At 44.0% G+C, this 17,325-nt stretch overlaps 1 protein-coding gene and 1 long non-coding RNA gene across 2 annotated transcripts in view; both read right to left on the bottom strand.

Annotated features, from left to right (window-relative positions):
• Positions 1 to 17,325, bottom strand: part of LOC137426894 (solute carrier family 22 member 6-B) — a 95,469-nt gene that overhangs the window by 28,832 nt on the left and 49,312 nt on the right. The window contains exons 3-6 of the mRNA XM_068115896.2: positions 14,308 to 14,462; positions 9,766 to 9,934; positions 8,167 to 8,290; positions 7,963 to 8,081 (exon numbers count right to left, since the gene is read on the bottom strand). Of these exons, the coding sequence (XP_067971997.2) occupies positions 7,963 to 8,081; positions 8,167 to 8,290; positions 9,766 to 9,934; positions 14,308 to 14,462 (567 nt within the window). The remainder of the gene's footprint in view (positions 1 to 7,962; positions 8,082 to 8,166; positions 8,291 to 9,765; positions 9,935 to 14,307; positions 14,463 to 17,325) is intronic.
• Positions 8,324 to 9,276, bottom strand: LOC137426896 (uncharacterized). The gene is made up of 2 exons (XR_010984417.2): positions 8,859 to 9,276; positions 8,324 to 8,781 (listed from the first exon to the last, which is right to left on the bottom strand). It is a non-coding gene; the product is annotated as an uncharacterized LOC137426896 (long non-coding RNA).

The following is a 17,325-nucleotide window of genomic DNA, read 5'->3' as shown; positions in this document are numbered from 1 at the left end:
CCATATGATTTCATTTTTATCGATGGTTTTACTTTTAGACTCGGTGTCAGCAATAATTGAGAACAATCCACACACGCGGGAAAATGCAGAGATATATTTTTTAAAATCGCGTCATGGTGTATCATACACCGCCCAACATGACACCGCCGGCAATGTGTCGATATATATTAAAAATTCGCTTTTGCTTTTCCGTTATGATATATTACTATTTCGTTTGATGATAGTCGTCACAAAAACGTCAACAATGATGCCGACATATATTTCTTCGTTTTTATTTCATTCAACATATTAGCCGGAAGTAAAATATGTTTCAGGAAATTACCGAGAGATATTTCTTCGTTTTTTTTATTAGTTATGTGCGCATACACTTTAAATAGGTTTATTTGAAATCTTTAATTTTCCACAAACATTCCACACACGCGGGAAAATGCAGAGATATATTTTTTAAAATCGCGTCATGGTGTATCATACACCGCCCAACATGACACCGACGGCAATGTGTCGATATCTATTTTAAATTCGATATATCATTTCATTTTTCACAGTCGCTAACATAGTTTTAGACTCGGTTGAAAAAAAACGAGAAGAAAATCCGATGAAAGTTGCCGTTTATAGAACGAAATGAATTCTCAAATGCCTGTAACTTCAAGGCCATTGAGTCTCTCTCACGCCTTTATCTCCAATCTAACTCACCATATGATTTCATTTTTATCGATGGTTTTAGAGTCGGTGTCAGCAATAATTGAGAACATTCCACACACGCGGGAAAATGCAGATATATTTTTTAAAATCGCGTCATGGTGTATCATACACCGCCTAACATGACACCGACGGCAACGTGTCGATACATATTAAAAATTCGATATATCATTTCATTTTTCACAGTCGCTAACATAGTTTTCGACTCGGTTGAAAAAAAACGGGAAGGAAATCCAATGAAAGTTGCCGTTTATAGAACGAAATTAATTCTCAAACGCCTTAACTTCAACTTCAAGGCCATTGAGTCTCTCTCACGCCTTTATCTCCAATCTAACTCACCATATGATTTCATTTTTATCGATGGTTTTGGACTCGGTGTCAGCAATAATTGAGAACATTCCACACACGCGGGAAAATGCAGAGATATATTTTTAAAAATCGCGTCATGGTGTATCATACACCGCCCAACATGACACCGACGGCAACGTGTCGATATATATTAAAAATTCGCTTTTGCTTTTCCGTTAAGATATATTACTTTTTCGTTTGATGACAGTCGTCACAAAAACGTCAACAATGATGCCGACATATATTTCTTCGTTTTTATTTAATTCAACATTTATTAGCCGGAAGTAAAATATGTTTCAGGAAATTACCGAGAGATATTTCTTCGTTTTTTTAAATTAGTTATGTGCGAATACACTTTAAATAGGTTTATTTGAAATCTTTAATTTTCCACAATATAATTTACTTGCCATTTATCATTTGATGATTACGAGACAAATTCCTCTTGAGGATCGTGACAATTCATGCGCTGCGTGGAAACTTCTATTTCCAAAATGAATGAGACGATCGATGAAGAACGCAGACTTGAACAGGATGCAGCAAGAAAACGAATGAGACGGGCGAACGAGTCCATCGACGAACGTCAATGCAAACTTGCGGGGTCACCCGTGGGAATCCCACGGGCATGGATGTGTGTGACATTTCGACATATTGAGTTAGATGCTGCACATTCATTTTTACAAAATGGTTACTGGCAAGTCATCAGATCCAGAAATGGTGTAAAAACCACCGTTTAGAGGCCATTTTTCCCCGCAAAGCGGGGGTTGGCCTTTTCGGGGACCGTGGTAGTTGTTGTTTTTTTGTCCCCTTTTTGAAGCAATGTTTTACGGCCGGATGCCCTTCCTGACGCCAACCCTTTTTGCCGCCTTCAACGACAAACAGGGAATTACCAGTGAACTGGTACTCAATTAGCCGACCTCGGAAGGATGACAGGCTGAGTCAACCCCCCTGGCATTAATTCGGCGATCGACCGAGATTCGAACCCAGGATCCTAAGCCGGCACCCTAGCCGCTAGCCCAACACCAGAAATGGTGTCATGAACACAATTTATTTACGCACAAGCACAAAAGCAAGACGGGCCGATTTCCGATTCCGACGGGCGAGACGGGCCGATTTCCGATTCCGACGGGCCGATTTGGAGCAAGAAAAAGAACGAGACGGGAGAAAAAGGAGAGAAACGAGACGGGGAAAGCCGATTGGAGAGGCGAGTGAGGCGCGATTGGAGAGGAGTGTGAGGCGCGATTGGAGAGGAGTGTGAGGCACGATTGGAGAGGAGTGTGAGGCGTGATTGGAGAGGAGTGTGAGGCACGATTGGAGAGGAGTGATTGGAGGGGAGTGTGAGGCACGATTGGAGAGGAGTGTGAGGCACGATTGGAGAGGAGTGTGAGGCGCGATTGGAGAGGAGTGTGAGGCGCGATTGGAGAGGAGTGTGAGGCGCGATTGGAGAGGCGTGTGAAGGATTGGAGAGGAGAGGAGTGTGAGGGATTGGAGAGGTGAGGGATTGGAAAGGAGAGGGATGTGAGGGTTTGGAGAGGAGAGGAGTGCTAGGTGGAGAGAGGAGAGTGTCAGGTGGAGACAGGAGAGTGTCAGGTGGAGACAGGAGAGTGTCAGGTGGAGAGGAGTGAGGGGTCACATATTATGTGAAATAAATAAATTGTGTTCATCACACCATTTCTGGATCTGATGACTTGCCAGTAACCATTTTGTAAAAATGAATGTGCAGCATATAACTCAATATGTCGAAATGTCACACACATCCATGCCCGTGGGATTCCCACGGGTGACCCCGCTAGTATATATATATTTTTCCTTGATTCCAGCACCACAAGAGAAATTATACTCGATTTTTGTATCTATTGGTGAAAGGAGAAGTCTCTGTTCATGTGAGTGTGTGTGTGTGTGTGTGTGTGTGTGTGTGTGTGTGTGTGTGTGTGTGTTATAACCACTGTCATCACTATTTTGTATCAAAAGGAAATGGTATGATCCCGACACCTCTCATCCATGGATATTTCTCATATTTTCGTGAGTCCGATTTTCATTCAGGAACACAACAATTATAATTAACCATTTTGAAATTGCCTCTCTTACGTTGAAATGCTGAAAATTATGTTTAAAATACACTATATTACCAAAAGTATGTGGACACCAGAACATCACACCCGTATTCCAATATCATGTGCATTAATATGAGTTGGTCCCCCCTTTGCTGCTATAACAGCCTCCACTCTTCTGGGAAGGCTTTCCACCAGATGTTGGAACATTGCTGCAGGGATTTGCTTCCATTCAACCACAAGAGCATTAGTGAGTGAGGACACTGCCTGTTCCTCCTCCACACTGTCCTCCTCACTCTTGAGTTACTGGTATGAATTGTGGTTCTTTAACAGTGAGCATTTTCCAAATCCAACGTAGCTCAGCTTGACCTGACAAAACTTATTGAAACTTCACCGGCAGGTCGGACTTTTCAATCTGTTCACCCACGGGACTGGAGTGTTTCAAACGTGTTCACTGACGACCTCAATAATTTGGAAACAGCTGAAGTTTTATTTGTACTGATGTTGGGCGATTGACAGGCACTGATGTTGGGCGATTAGGCCTGGCTCGCAGTCGGCGTTCCAATTCATCCCAAAGGTGTTCGATGGAGTTGAGGTCAGGACTCTGTGCAGGCCAGTCAAGTTCTTCCACACTGAATGAATGAATGAATGAATGAATTCATTCATTGAATCCGACCATTCATTCATGCATTCTTCCACACTGATCTCGACAAACCATTTCTGTACGGACTGTGATGAAATTATGTTTGACAACTGTTGCAGTTCCCTCTTCATCCGGTGACAGCTTATGAAAGGGCTGATTTGTCATGAGAGGGGTTGATCTGCAATTGTCTGGCTTCAAGTTGGTAAGAAAGATACTGTGCGTTACATATGACTGGCTTTTATATAATGCATTGATGAACGCAGGCTTATTAGATTATTATTCTTTTAATAGATGGTGTGGAGTTCGATTGCAATAAAGCTCACGATCTCTGGAGTGTGTGGACTTGATTTTCACCACACGGACCTCACTTTGTGCATGGGGCATTGTCATGCTGAAACAGGAAAGGGCCTTCCCCCAAACTGTTGCCACAAAGTTGGAAGCACACAATCGTCTAGAATGTCATTGTATGCTGTAGCGTTAATATTTCCCTTCACTGGAACTAAGGGGCCTAGCCCGAACCATGAAAAACAGCCCCAGACCATTATTCCTCCTCCACCAAACTTTACAGTTGGCACTATGTATCCGGGCAGGTGGTGTTCTCCTGGCGTCCGCCAAACCTAGATTCGTCCGTTGGACTGCCAGATGGTGAAGTGTGATTCATCACTCCAGAGAACGCGTTTCTACAGCTCCAGAGTCCAATGGCGGAGAACTTTACTCCACTCCAGTCGACGCTTGGCATTGCGCATGATGATCTTAGGCTCGTGTGCGGCTGCTCGGCCATGGAAACCCATTTCATGAAGCTCCCGATGAACAGTTGTTGTGCTGACGCTGCTTCCAGAGGCAGTTTGGTACTCGGTAGTGAGTGTTGCAACTGGGGACAGACGATTTTTCGCGCTACCCGCTTCAGCACTCGGCGGTCCCGTTCTGTGAGCTTGTATGGCCTTCCACTTCGTGGCTGAGCTGTTGATGCTCCTAGACGTTTCCACTTCACAGTAACAGCACTTACAGTTGACCAGTGCAGCTTTAGCCGTGCAGAAATTTGACGAACTGACTTGTTGGAAAGGTGGCATCCCACGATGGTGCCACGTTGAAAGTCACTGAGTTCTTCAGGATGGCCCATTCTACTGCCAATGGTTGTCTATGGAGATGTCATGGCTGTGTGCTTGATTATATATACCTGTCAGTAATGGGGTGGCTGAAACACCCGAATCTACTAATTAGAATGGGGTGTCCACAAACTTTTGGCCATGTCGTGTACGTTAATTGCAAATTTAATGCTAGCAACAGCAGGTATAAAGTGCCCAGTGAGCAGAACCAAGTCACTGAAAATACACAACGCATGCGCAAAAGGCCTCATTTAGTTAGCATTCATACGTCATTTTGAAAGTCATGCATTGTGAAATCTCAGTGTGTGAACCTGAAACGTCACCATGCACATAATCAATTTCTAATGTACAATTTTCGAATTTGATGCCCACTTTCCATATTGATTCATTCATGTATAATTATCATACTCCATTATGCAATACCCTCTTCCCCACACTGGATCATAAAACTGCATTATGGATCACATCGCGACTCAAAAATTCAAAACAGTTTGTGGCACTTATTCCTTACTGAGACATATACAAGGTGTTTCAAAAAGATTGATACAACTTTGACTTCCTGCCATGTCTTTATTTTTTGGCCTATACTGTTTTCCTTTTCAGGGTTTGGTGGTGTTAACGTGATATTTTTTCCCTGGGATTTCTAGCTCCGTAGCTAAACTATGCCATTGACAGTTGAGCAGAAGAAAAAAGTGGTGGCTCTGTGGTATGAGACTAAATCAACAACCACAACAACGTTTTCTGGGGGGCAAAACCACCTGCGGAGATCACTGAGAGGCACCTGAAAGGGCCTAAGGTCACCTGCTTCTGCATCTTCAATGCCAGATGGGAAATGCTTGGGTCTTACTGGTTTGAGAATGATAACAGCAGGACGGTGACGATCAATGGTGAGCACTACCGGGCCGTGCTCCAGAAGTTCCATAATGATCTAGCCCAAAAGGTCATCCCAAACCAGCTCAACATGACCTGGTTTATGCAGGATGGTGCACCCTGCATACAGCTGGTGACACCATCACTTCACTGCAGCAGCTCTTTAGAAACCACCTGTCTGCGTTAACCGCCCTGCCACACTGGATGATCTGAAGCAGGAGGTGTCAGACTACCTCCAGGCAGTACCACATGAGACCTACAGGAAAGTTGTACAGAACTTTGGCATGAGGATCAATGCCTGTCTGAACACGTGGGGGGGGGGGGGGGGGGGGGCACGCATCGAGAACGTCAATTACAAGGATTTTGCGTAAATGCCAAATTTAAGCCCATGTGCTCTCACTAACTGTAGCAGTGCCTTACTGCAATAACAATGAGTGATGGAAAATACCATGTCATAACCTTTCAAAAAATGTTTGGTTCACATTCCTAAGGTTTCTGTTTCTTTGTAAATAAACGTTTAAAGTTGAGTCACTCTTTTCGAAACACCCCGTATATGCAACTCAGGCATCACTCAGGCCTTGCTCTGCAGGTCATGGACACCCTGAACTCGGTTGTTGTCAGAAAGTTGTCAGAATCAACAATCAGCATAAAATCAACAGAAAAATGACGATAATCAATACTTTTCATCCTTTGTACAGTAGATGTATATTACCCCAATATAGGAAATCATTTTCAATCACCTTCTTGCCAGATGAAACCTAACAAGTACAAAAAGTTTTAATTAAAACAAAAGCCGCGTCGATGTTACACAATGCCTAGATGCAGCTGTGCCTATAACGTCGATGTTATAGGCACAGGACGGACATTCCTATTGATTCGATTACTTGATGTTATTTTTGTGCAAAGTGAAAATATATCTCGGCAATTTCCCGTGTGTGGCGACGAATTTTTAATATATCTTGGCATTTTCCCATCTGTTATTTCAGGCGGTGTATGACTGACCATGCCGCGATTTAAAATATATATATCTCGGCAATTTCCCGTGTGTGGCGACACGTGAACGAAGCTATGCTCCTCTCTCCACATTATTGTGACGACGTATAAATTAAATATTTCATCGTGACGATTGTCATCAAATGGACGAATTTTTAATATATCTCGGCATTTTCCCGTGTGTTATTTCGGGCGGTGTGTGACTGACCATGCCGTGATTTAAACAAAATATATATATCTCGGCATTTTCCCGTATGTGGCGACACGCGAACCTATGCTCCTCTCTCCACATTATTGTGACGACGTATAAATTAAATATTTCATCGTGACGATTGTCATCAAATGGACGAATTTTTAATATATCTCGGCATTTTCCCGTCTGTTATTTCGGGCGGTGTGTGACTGACCATGCCGCGATTTAAACAAAATATATATATCTCGGCAATTTCCCGTATGTGGCGACACGCGAACCTATGCTCCTCTCTCCACATTATTGTGACGACGTATAAATTAAATATTTCATCGTGACGATTGTCATCAAATGGACGAATTTTTAATATATCTCGGCATTTTCCCGTCTGTTATTTCGGGCGGTGTGTGACTGACCATGCCGCGATTTAAACAAAATATATATATCTCGGCAATTTCCCGTATGTGGCGACACGCGAACCTATGCTCCTCTCTCCACATTATTGTGACGACGTATAAATTAAATATTTCATCGTGACGATTGTCATCAAATGGACGAATTTTTAATATATCTCGGCATTTTCCCGTCTGTTATTTCGGGCGGTGTATGACTGACCATGCCGCGATTAAAAAAAAAAACCTCAATGGACTTGAAGTTACAGGCCTTTGAGAATTCATTTCGTTCTATAAAGGGCAACTTTCATCGGATTTTCTTCCCGTTTTTTTTCAACCGAGTCTAAAACGATGTTAGCGACTGTGAAAAATGAAATGATATATCGAATTTGATTTGAAATAAAACTGTGTGAGAGAGGAAGACACCACGGGCCTACAATACAGGCCTCAAAGCTATGCGAGTTAATAAAATGGTGGATATTTGTTTATATGAATTATGAAGGCCTATCCCAAAATGGGTGGAGCTATGGTTCCCAGAATGGGTGGAGCTTTGAGGTTTTGTCTTCTCTGCAAGAACAAGAAGAAGAAGAACAATAAGAACAACAACAACAGCAGAGGGCACTCTATGAGCAGCGTCTGCGACGCGGCTAAAAATGTTTGAGGTTTCACTTACCAAACAATGAAAAGTATGAGTGTCCTTTTCCTCAGCACTGGAATTCGAATGAGATCGAAAGACGTGTATATTTTTTGGCGTTTTACTTTGTTGTCATTTTCCATTTCTTTCTTCACAGTCTGAGGATCGAAGATCACAATTACTACTCAAGCAATTGATATTTATCCTGATAGACCAGTTATGTGCAATGAAAGACTGGTTTACCTCGATATCAAGTGACTCAGCTGCGATATGCTTGCCATTTATTCTAGCAACTCTTTTTAGGGTTTTCAAGGTTTCTTCATATTTTTTTTGTTGTGCCAGCCATCGAGCAGATTCAGGTTGAAACCTGCAAAAGGAAAGGGCCTCCAGGTCTTTAACATACTTTCTTTTATTTTTAATGACGCAATCCTTCATATCCTGAAAATACATGACAAACATGCACCTCCAAGCAACGACTGTCATGAGTATTTCATATTCAATAACATGTATCAGGGGTGGAATCTTTTCCCACCTTGCCCCACCCTTTATTCGATTATTCTGTATATCTTTCATAAAGGTTACATGGTCTGATCTTAGTATAACTTAAGATGATAATTTTTCACAATTTGTTTGAGGTAGCTTTACCAGTCAATGAAACCGATGGAGTCAAAACGTCCTTTATGAGCTTTCGCAGCTTTACCAGTCACTTCAATTAATATAATCTCATCCGTCATGTGGAGTCCTTCCTTGGCACTAGTGAGCTTCTCACCACGTATAAAGCTTTCATCCACAGCCTGATGCTGTACTGCTCTTCCCTCTGGGCTGGTGCTCCTGCCTCACACCTAGCTTGCCTCCACACTGTAAAAACCAAATCTTTCAGAATCAGTGGTATCTCACGGGATGAAGCTGATTTTGAGGGCCTTTCACTCACTCACCACAGGCAGGTTTGGTGGTCTTTCCGTCTTCTACCGACTCCTCTCCGGCCTTGCTCCCCCAGCTCTCTCTGTGCTCTGTCCCCCAAATATTCCTGCAGGACGCACAAGATCTGCCAGCAACCCTCTTATGGTTAAAATGCCAAAATCAAGACTCTCTGCTCACCTTCACTCTTTCATTCCTCTTTTTTCCCACCTCTAGAACAAACTCCCTCACTCCCTTTAATCCCACCCCACCCTCCAGGTCTTTAAAACAGCTGTTCACGACCATCTTTCATCTTCCCCCAACCAAAATCTTGATCTTTTCTACCCCCGTTAGTACACCCCAAATCCATCACCTTCAATTTCTGTTTTCTTTCCTGAAAGTCCTTGTAGTGTCCATCTTGTTTATCCCGTGTACCCCGCCCCAGCCCTCTCCCTTCCACAGATCTCCTGATGTCCCCGTTCCCTGCTGTTGTGCCCACCCCCCCCCCCCCCCTCTTGTCTCCCATTCCCTTTATTATATGTTCTGTGTGTCAGCCCTTACATGAGCCTCGAGTTGTATACAATATATATGTACATAATCTTATATATGTATAAAGTACTTTTTGAGCCACTGACTTCACTGAAATAAATATTTAGTGTTTCATCGGTGCACTAGAAAGTTGAAATTTGCCCTACTTGTGTAACTTGAAGCCATGATTCCAGAAAAAGAAAGAAAAACACAAAACTGTGCGTAAATGTCCATAAATTATAACAAATGAGAGGTGGAGCTTCACTGCTCAGCTTGGAGAAGGGTGGAGCTTGGACTGTTAATTTTATGTATTTATGTATTTTATGTACCGTGGTGATGCACCCCAGTATCTGCTGGCAGAATGCAAGCATACCCCCTTGCACAATATAAAGTGGAATGCTTATTATTCCTCATTACCATGAAATGAGGAAGAAGAGGAAGTAGATTGCCGAGGGAGTCAGCTGAAGGTATCGCCAGTTTCTCATGGAATAGGCCAACCCCACGAGGAAAAACTGGCCTGCCCCATAATAAAGATCTGAGATCATGTTGAAGATGACAAAATGATTTGGATTCAGCCATTCCAACCCTAAGGAAAAGAGAAATGTGCCATTGATTAAACTTTCAAGTAACTCTCCTTATATACTCCGATGATACATACATCGATGATTTATTGTGATATTTGATAGAAATCTTGTGAAAAAATCTGATCTATATATAATATCCTTCATATCCTGACATGACCTCTGTCTGACTCTATGTCTGTCCCACCCTGGAACACTTAAATTCTCTACAGAGAGGAAAATGATTAAGGAAGAGTTGCTTCAAGTTAATCCACACCTACTGGAAAATTGTAATATTTTTCATCCAGATCTAAATAATAATACGCTGGTTCGTGCAGCCTCTTGTGTGTAAAATTCCTACCTCCCATTGGCAGACGGTTTTCCTGTGTTCCATTGTGGTATTTTGTTTTATTGGATGTTTTTTCTTTCCTTCCTTATCTTCCTGCGTTTTTGTTTGTCAAATTTGCGACCTTATCTCTGGGTGCAAAGAGCAGGTTTGCTCCCAGTGTGACCAGATGGAACATTTGAGGGAGCGCTGCATCAGTAAGGTGCAGTGCTACCTGTGCTATATTCCGGGGCACACCTACAATTCCTGCCCATGGCGTTACACCAACAAGATGCGTGAATCTGTGGGCAGGGGTGGGGGTGCTGTCCCCGGTGGATACTGTTGCTGTCTCTTGCTCCCTTCGCCAATCCTTCCCCACAGGAAAAGGAGAAAGCGAAGGAGAGAGAGAGGAAGAAAGGGAGATGGAGGAGGAAAAAAAGAAGGAGGAAGCAACCACTCTTCCTCCTCCTGATATAGAGGAAGACCTGGGTGTGGTTACATTGGTTGTCAGGCCAACTGATGCGTGAGGAGAGGAACTGTCTGAGGTGACAACTCCACCATCCCCAGCAGCTGCATTTACTGAACCTTCTCTAATTTCCATATCCCGCCAAATCACCATTTGAATCGCACGCCATAACTCAAACTGCCAGACACATTAAGTATAACTAATCTGGATATAATAAGCATACAACACTGACAATTTATTAGAACACTTTTCAATGCACAGCTCACCCACAATGCCAGCTTGACTACTGCTTCACCCACAACACACCAGACAGCCCGCCGCCGACCTCTGAGCACAGGAAGAACAGCACGAGGGACAATGGCAGTGCGTTGCTGCACCCTTCCTCTTCAGACCTCATTAACACCAGAACACGTAGGTGCTAATTGGCCATTAGTGCTTCGTTGATTGCCCAGCTGCTCTGTTCACTCACTGTACAAGTAATATCAACCCCCCCCCCCCCCCCCCCCCCACATGTAACACAGCAGGAGATTCCCTGCCTGCTAGCCCATGTCAATCGGGGAGGCCCCGGTGCATGGCACGGTCCAGGACAGAATGCACGGAAATTGCCATTGGGGTATTGCGTGGATGATGCCAACCCTCGGACGAGTGGGTATGCACCAATGGGCACCATTAGCCAAGCCTAGTGCCTCCTGCGATCCGAATACAAGCCCCGCCCAAACCCAGCGATTATAAAAGTGCTGCAAATAGAGTCTTGGTCTGGTCTTGGCTTGGTTGGTCTTGGCTTGGTCCATCTTGCCTTGGTCCTGGCATCTTGCCTTGGTCAGTCTGTGGTCTGGTGCCTGAGGTGCTTGGTGCTTCAATGTTGGATGATCTGGGCTTGGTCAGTGACACTCACAATAGGCAGGTCAGAGCTGGGAGCCGGAGCTTGCCGTTGCGGAATGGAGCTCTGGGCAAGCGAGCAGAGTAGGCGTGCTGTGCAAACAGCACATTTAGGGCCAAGTCAACACACATGCATACACATTAAGAACTCCGACACATTAAGTAAGCCTATCATCTCACGCATTCTTTTCTTTGATTTCCCTTGAATTGTGTACTTTGGATGCAAGAGCATCAACAACTATGGCACTGCTGCTGTTATTCTTTTTAGAGCGGCAAGCAAAGATACGCACCTCTTCTCAGTTTCCTCTTGCATCTCACGACACCTCCACCATACGCAACCGAGACAACAACAGTATTCCTCCTCTCACCCCTCCCTTATTGCATGAGTAACATGGGCATAACGGCTCATGCCTGGTGAGCAAAGAGGTCGGGAACACCTCATTCTTTCTTTCTGAACTATCTACCCTCCACGAATGATCTGATTGGGTGTCTATGTACTGTATTTTGATGATAATGCATAGGTATAGCGCTGCTCTTTTGTCTCTTCTCCTTTTCTGAACATTGCTTGCATCCTCTATTGCTTGCAAATTGTATCCCCTTTTGGACATTTTTTGCACATCCCCTTTTTCATTACCTGCACATTTTGATTGCCTGCTTGCTTTGTACATCAAAGTGCTTGAATAGCACTGCATGATCCCTGCATTTCACATTCACCTTGTACATTATAACTTCCCAGATGGTTGAACTCTCTTTCTGATCTGTGTGTGTCTGGCCTTTCCTCCAATGGACTAGCACCATCCGCACCGAGTGTTTGCTTGGGAGATTGTAAATCCCCAATTAATTGGCTATAGTCCAAGTCCAGTGTGCACCAGCAGTTGCACAGCCACACCAAATTAAGATCTAATTAATATAAGCTGAGTGCACAACCGAAAGCGCATTCCCCGGCTGGAAGACCATGACATCCCCAGGTAAACGGTAATTGGACGGCATACACTAGGCCACGTGGTTGACTAATTGGTGTTCGCGGTTGCCAAACAACCCGCCCAGCTCACGGAGTTATCTTCACTCGGCGGATTCAGATCCGGTATTTGGGGAGAAATTGGGACAACCCCCCCAACCCACCTCCTCTCCCCTCATAGTTGACCTGAAATCCACGGCCATAACAATATATACTATACTTACACCAAGTTTGCTCAAAATCCCATCACTGGCTGACAAGTTAACTCAGTAACAGAATTTTTACTTAATGCTCTAACCTTTGACCTCAAAATCTAATCAGTTCATCTTTACATCATTAAACATACGTACCTGTACAAAATTTGACTAAGGTCCCTTCAGCCGTTTTCAGATAATTATCACGGTAACGAAAACCAATCATGGATGCACAGGTGCACGGATGGATGGACTGCCAGATGGTCAACCCAGAAACATAATGCCTCCAGAAACTTTGTCTTTGGAGGCATAATAAGTGCCAAAGGAGGAGCAAGGAAGGGGTAAAGGCCCCCTGGACATGGCCCCATGGGCCTGGCGGCCTATCCAAGTCCAGGGTAGCTAGGGTGAGGGGTTGGGATCAGCCAGGGATGGCCACAGTCAGTCACCGGAGGACCTCCTCCGACCCCTCCACCCCCAATCTTCTGCCCCTTCTCGTTCTTCCCCTTTCCCAGCCCATAGTCCTGGCCCCCATTTTGTTGTGCATATTCCAGAGGTGGACGGGTCTTCGACATGTCTAGTGGCTGTATTTTCCCAAGCAGCCGGTTATGGATTCCGGGATGCAAAGGAAAAAAATGCCTCTCTGAAATTTGGTTTAGGGTGTCTTTTTCTTGTTAGCTTTGGGGGTGGGTTGGGGAATTGTCTTCCTTCTCCCTGCCCTTTGTTTAGTCAGAGTTAGGTGTTTTTTGTCTCAGGTGGTGGGAGGGTTTCTGGGGTATTTTCCCCTCTAATTGAATTCCTAGATTATTGCTTGTTTTCTGTCGGTAGAGTCAGCCGTCGTACGCTGTCGTACGCCGTAATGACATCATAGACGTAATGACGTAGCGTGACGGACAAAAAACTGCCGCTACTTTAATAAAGGGCAATTATAAAGGGTAATTATGATTATAAAGGGTAATTTTAAAGGTTCTAAGGGTAATTCTAAAGGTTCTGAGGGTAATTATAAAGGTTCTAAGGGTAATTCTAATGGGTAATTCTGAAGGGTAATTCTAAAGGGTAATTCTAAAGGTAATTCCAAAGGTAATTCCAAAGGGTAATTCTAAAGGTAATTCTAAAGGGTAATTCTAAAGGGTTCTAAAGTGTAATTATATAGGGTAATTCTAAAGGGTAATTCTAAGGTAATTCTAAAGGGTAATTCCAAAGTGTTCAAAATGGTAATTCTAAATGGTTCTAAACTGTAATTCTAAAGGTTCTAAGGGTAATTCTAAAGGTTCTGAGGGTAATTCTAAAGGGTAATTCTAAAGGGTAATTCTAATGGGTTCTAAAAGGTAATTCTAAAGGGTACGAAGGGTAATTCTGAAGGGCTTCGTTCATTTCGAAGCTTTGCCTATTTTATATTTAAAATTCCAAACTGAACCGCTTCCTTCGGACACTGGTGCGATTTTTATTTACAAAACAAGCCGTGCCAATTTGTCACGAACATGCAGGAGTTCTCTGTACATTGGCATGTCACCGCTCACAGCTTAGATTGCATGTAGAAACAGAGCATAGCTTTGTAAACATAGACCTTGTGCCCTTACCCAGACAATATGCATTCAGAAATGCTCCAACGATAAACATGCCATCAAAAAATCGTGCCACGGTGTAGAGAGCAAAGGTTGGTGCAAAAGCAGCAGTAATTCCCGAAACACCAACCAGGAAATTGCTTGTCAACATTATAGTGCGACGTCCAATCCTGTGAAGAGGACACGAGATATGCTCAACACTGAGTAGTGGCAACCCCTCTTGCTGAGCCAGGAGGCCGTAAATCATCTACTATATATACACAAATCATTTTTTTCATTAAACTCTTAATTAAATCAATTAATACCATTTATTGAACAGTAACAGCAATTTCTAAAGCATAAAAGCAAACATTTAAAGGATGGTACATAATAAATGATACTAATTTTACAACACTCTCTATACTTCCATTTATATTAATCAAAAACTTCGAAAGGGTTATACAGTGGTCTGCAAAAGTATTCACCCCCTCCAAAGTTTTCACATTTTTATGCTACCTGAGTTTATTTAATGATGCTTTCAAATCAAACTTAATAGAGTCTTCATAAGCTACTCAAAAGTGATAAAGCTAAAAAAAAAGGCAGATAAAATGTGAATAAGTTAGTTTAACAGAGAAAATCTGATGACTTTCAGTTGCATAACTCTTTAAACCCTTTTTTTTTTTTTTTCGTATACAAGATCGAGGTGGCCTACCCGGGTCTATATGGCGTCTGCGTCCCTATGTAAGAACACCAAAGGAATCTGTGTTGTAAATCTGATGGCCAACGGAGTAATGTATACGGATGTTAAATTGTTAGTACCGTACTGCAAAATCTATGCTCTGATGTCCTGTTGTGTCATGATTTTCTAAATCGACATGGGAGACTGGAAATGCGATTCAAGGGAGCAAGTGCCAAGACCTTCACGGTATGCGGTTTGACGGAAATGGTGATCGACCCTCCGCCGTTGTTTCTGAGTTTGACTCCCGACTGCCATCCTGTCATGGTAAAGTCGAGACGATATTCAAGGGCGGACGCTCAATTTATCGAAAGCGAGACCAAACGATTGTTGTGACAAGGGATTATCGAGAGCAGTAATTCGCCGTGGAGAGCTCAATTACTCGTGGTCGTTTGTCCTAACCACCGGAAACGAATGGTAATCGACTACTCACAAACGATTAATCGTTATACTCAGTTAGACGCCTACCCCCTTCCAAAGATGGACGATGTGGTCCGGGAGGTGGTTACCTTCAGGGTGTTCAGTACCTTAGATATTCGCTCCGCATATCATCAGATACCGATTAGAGAAGCTGATCGACCTTATACCACCTTTGAATCAGGGCAGCGGTTGTACCAATTTCGAAGAATTCCTTTTGGAGTCACGAACGAGGTTTCCTGCTTCCAACATGCGCTCGATGATATCATAGCAAAAGAGCAAATAAAGGACGTGTTTGTGTATGTTGACAATGTGACGATCTGTGGCCGGAATCAAGCCGACCACGACGCCAATTTGCAAAGATTATTGGCCGTGGTGCGAAAGTACAATTTGACTCTCAACGAAGCTAAGTGTAAATACTCAGCCAGGACTATCGACTTGTTAGGGTACACGGTGACAGACAGGGGGATTAGACCTGACGCAACTCGGCTGCAACCTTTGCTCGAGATCGCCCCTCCCCCTGATCGGGCTGCGCTTCGCTGAGAACTCAGTTTATTTGCCCATTACTCAAAATGGATCCCACGGTACTCAAAGAAGATCAGACCGCTAGTGGTATTTCCATTGACCCTGTCTACTAAAGCTGATTTTCAACAAAAATGAGACATCGCGGAGGCTGTTGTAATCACAATAGACGAAGCGGTCCCTTTCATGATCGAGACGGATGCCAGCAACTGCGCAATTGCTGCAACTCTCAACCAGGCGAGATGCCCCGTCACATTCTTTTTGAGGACCATGACTGAGCGTGAACGGCAACACTTTGCGACAGAAAAAGAGGCATATGCTGTCGTCGAGGCAGTGAAATGGTGGCGTCACTTTCTCCTTGTCAAACACTTTCAACTGATAACTGATCAACAGTCAGTTGCTTTCATGTATAACGTCCAACATTCTCAAAATATTTAGAATGACAAAATAGCTCGCTGGCGCATAGAACTGGCCGACTACAGTTTTGAGATTGTGTATAGACCTGGGCGGGACAATGTGGCGGCCGATGCGCTGTCTCGGCCTGTCTGTGCTGGCATGACATCAGAAGATTTACGTGGGATCCACGAATCATTGTGTCATCCGGGCGTCACCCGGTTATCCCACTTTGTACGATGTAGAAATCTGCCCTTTTCCATCGAAGATGTCCGGCGACTTTGTCCGTCATGTCCTGTGTGCGCCGAGGTAAGGCCGAGATTTTATAAACCTCTCATGGTTTATAAACCTTTGATCCATGCGGGACGACCGTGGGAACGACTACATATGGATTTTAAGGGGCCGTTTCCGGCGCTGGACCCCCGACGATACATTCTTACAATTGTCGACGAGTACTCACGATTTCCGTTTGCATACCCCTGTGCTGATATGTCATCCACGACAGTAATACGCTGTCTTTAGGACCTGTTTCTCACATTTGGTTAACCCACTTATGTGCATTCCGACGGGGGCACCGCATTTCTATCCAGGGAAGTTACACAATTCCTCCAGGAACAGGGAGTAGCCTCCAGCCATACTACCGCATATAACCCCCAGGGCAATGGAAAGTGGAACGATACAATGGTATAGTATGGAGAGCCGTTATGATGAGCGTGAAGACACGCAGGTTACCTGTGCAATAATGGGAGTGAGTGTTACCTGAAGCATTGCACGCCATCCGAGCACTACTCTGTACCGCAATGAACGAAACTCCCCCAGAGCATTTATTTCGCTACCAGTGACACAGCGCCAGTGGGCAATCGCTACCCTCGTGGCTGGCAGAGCCCTGTCCAGCTCTGCTGAAGCGAACGGTTAGGGACAGCAAGTATGAGCTGATGATAGACCGTATACACATCTTAGAAGCCAACCTGGAATACGCACACATC

This window comes from Myxine glutinosa, chromosome 5 (genome assembly GCF_964187855.1).
Source record: "Myxine glutinosa chromosome 5, kmMyxGlut1.1, whole genome shotgun sequence".
Taxonomy (NCBI): Eukaryota; Metazoa; Chordata; class Myxini; order Myxiniformes; family Myxinidae; genus Myxine; species Myxine glutinosa.
Note: the sequence above shows the minus strand (reverse complement) of the source record. Positions and strands in the feature narration are given on the sequence as shown.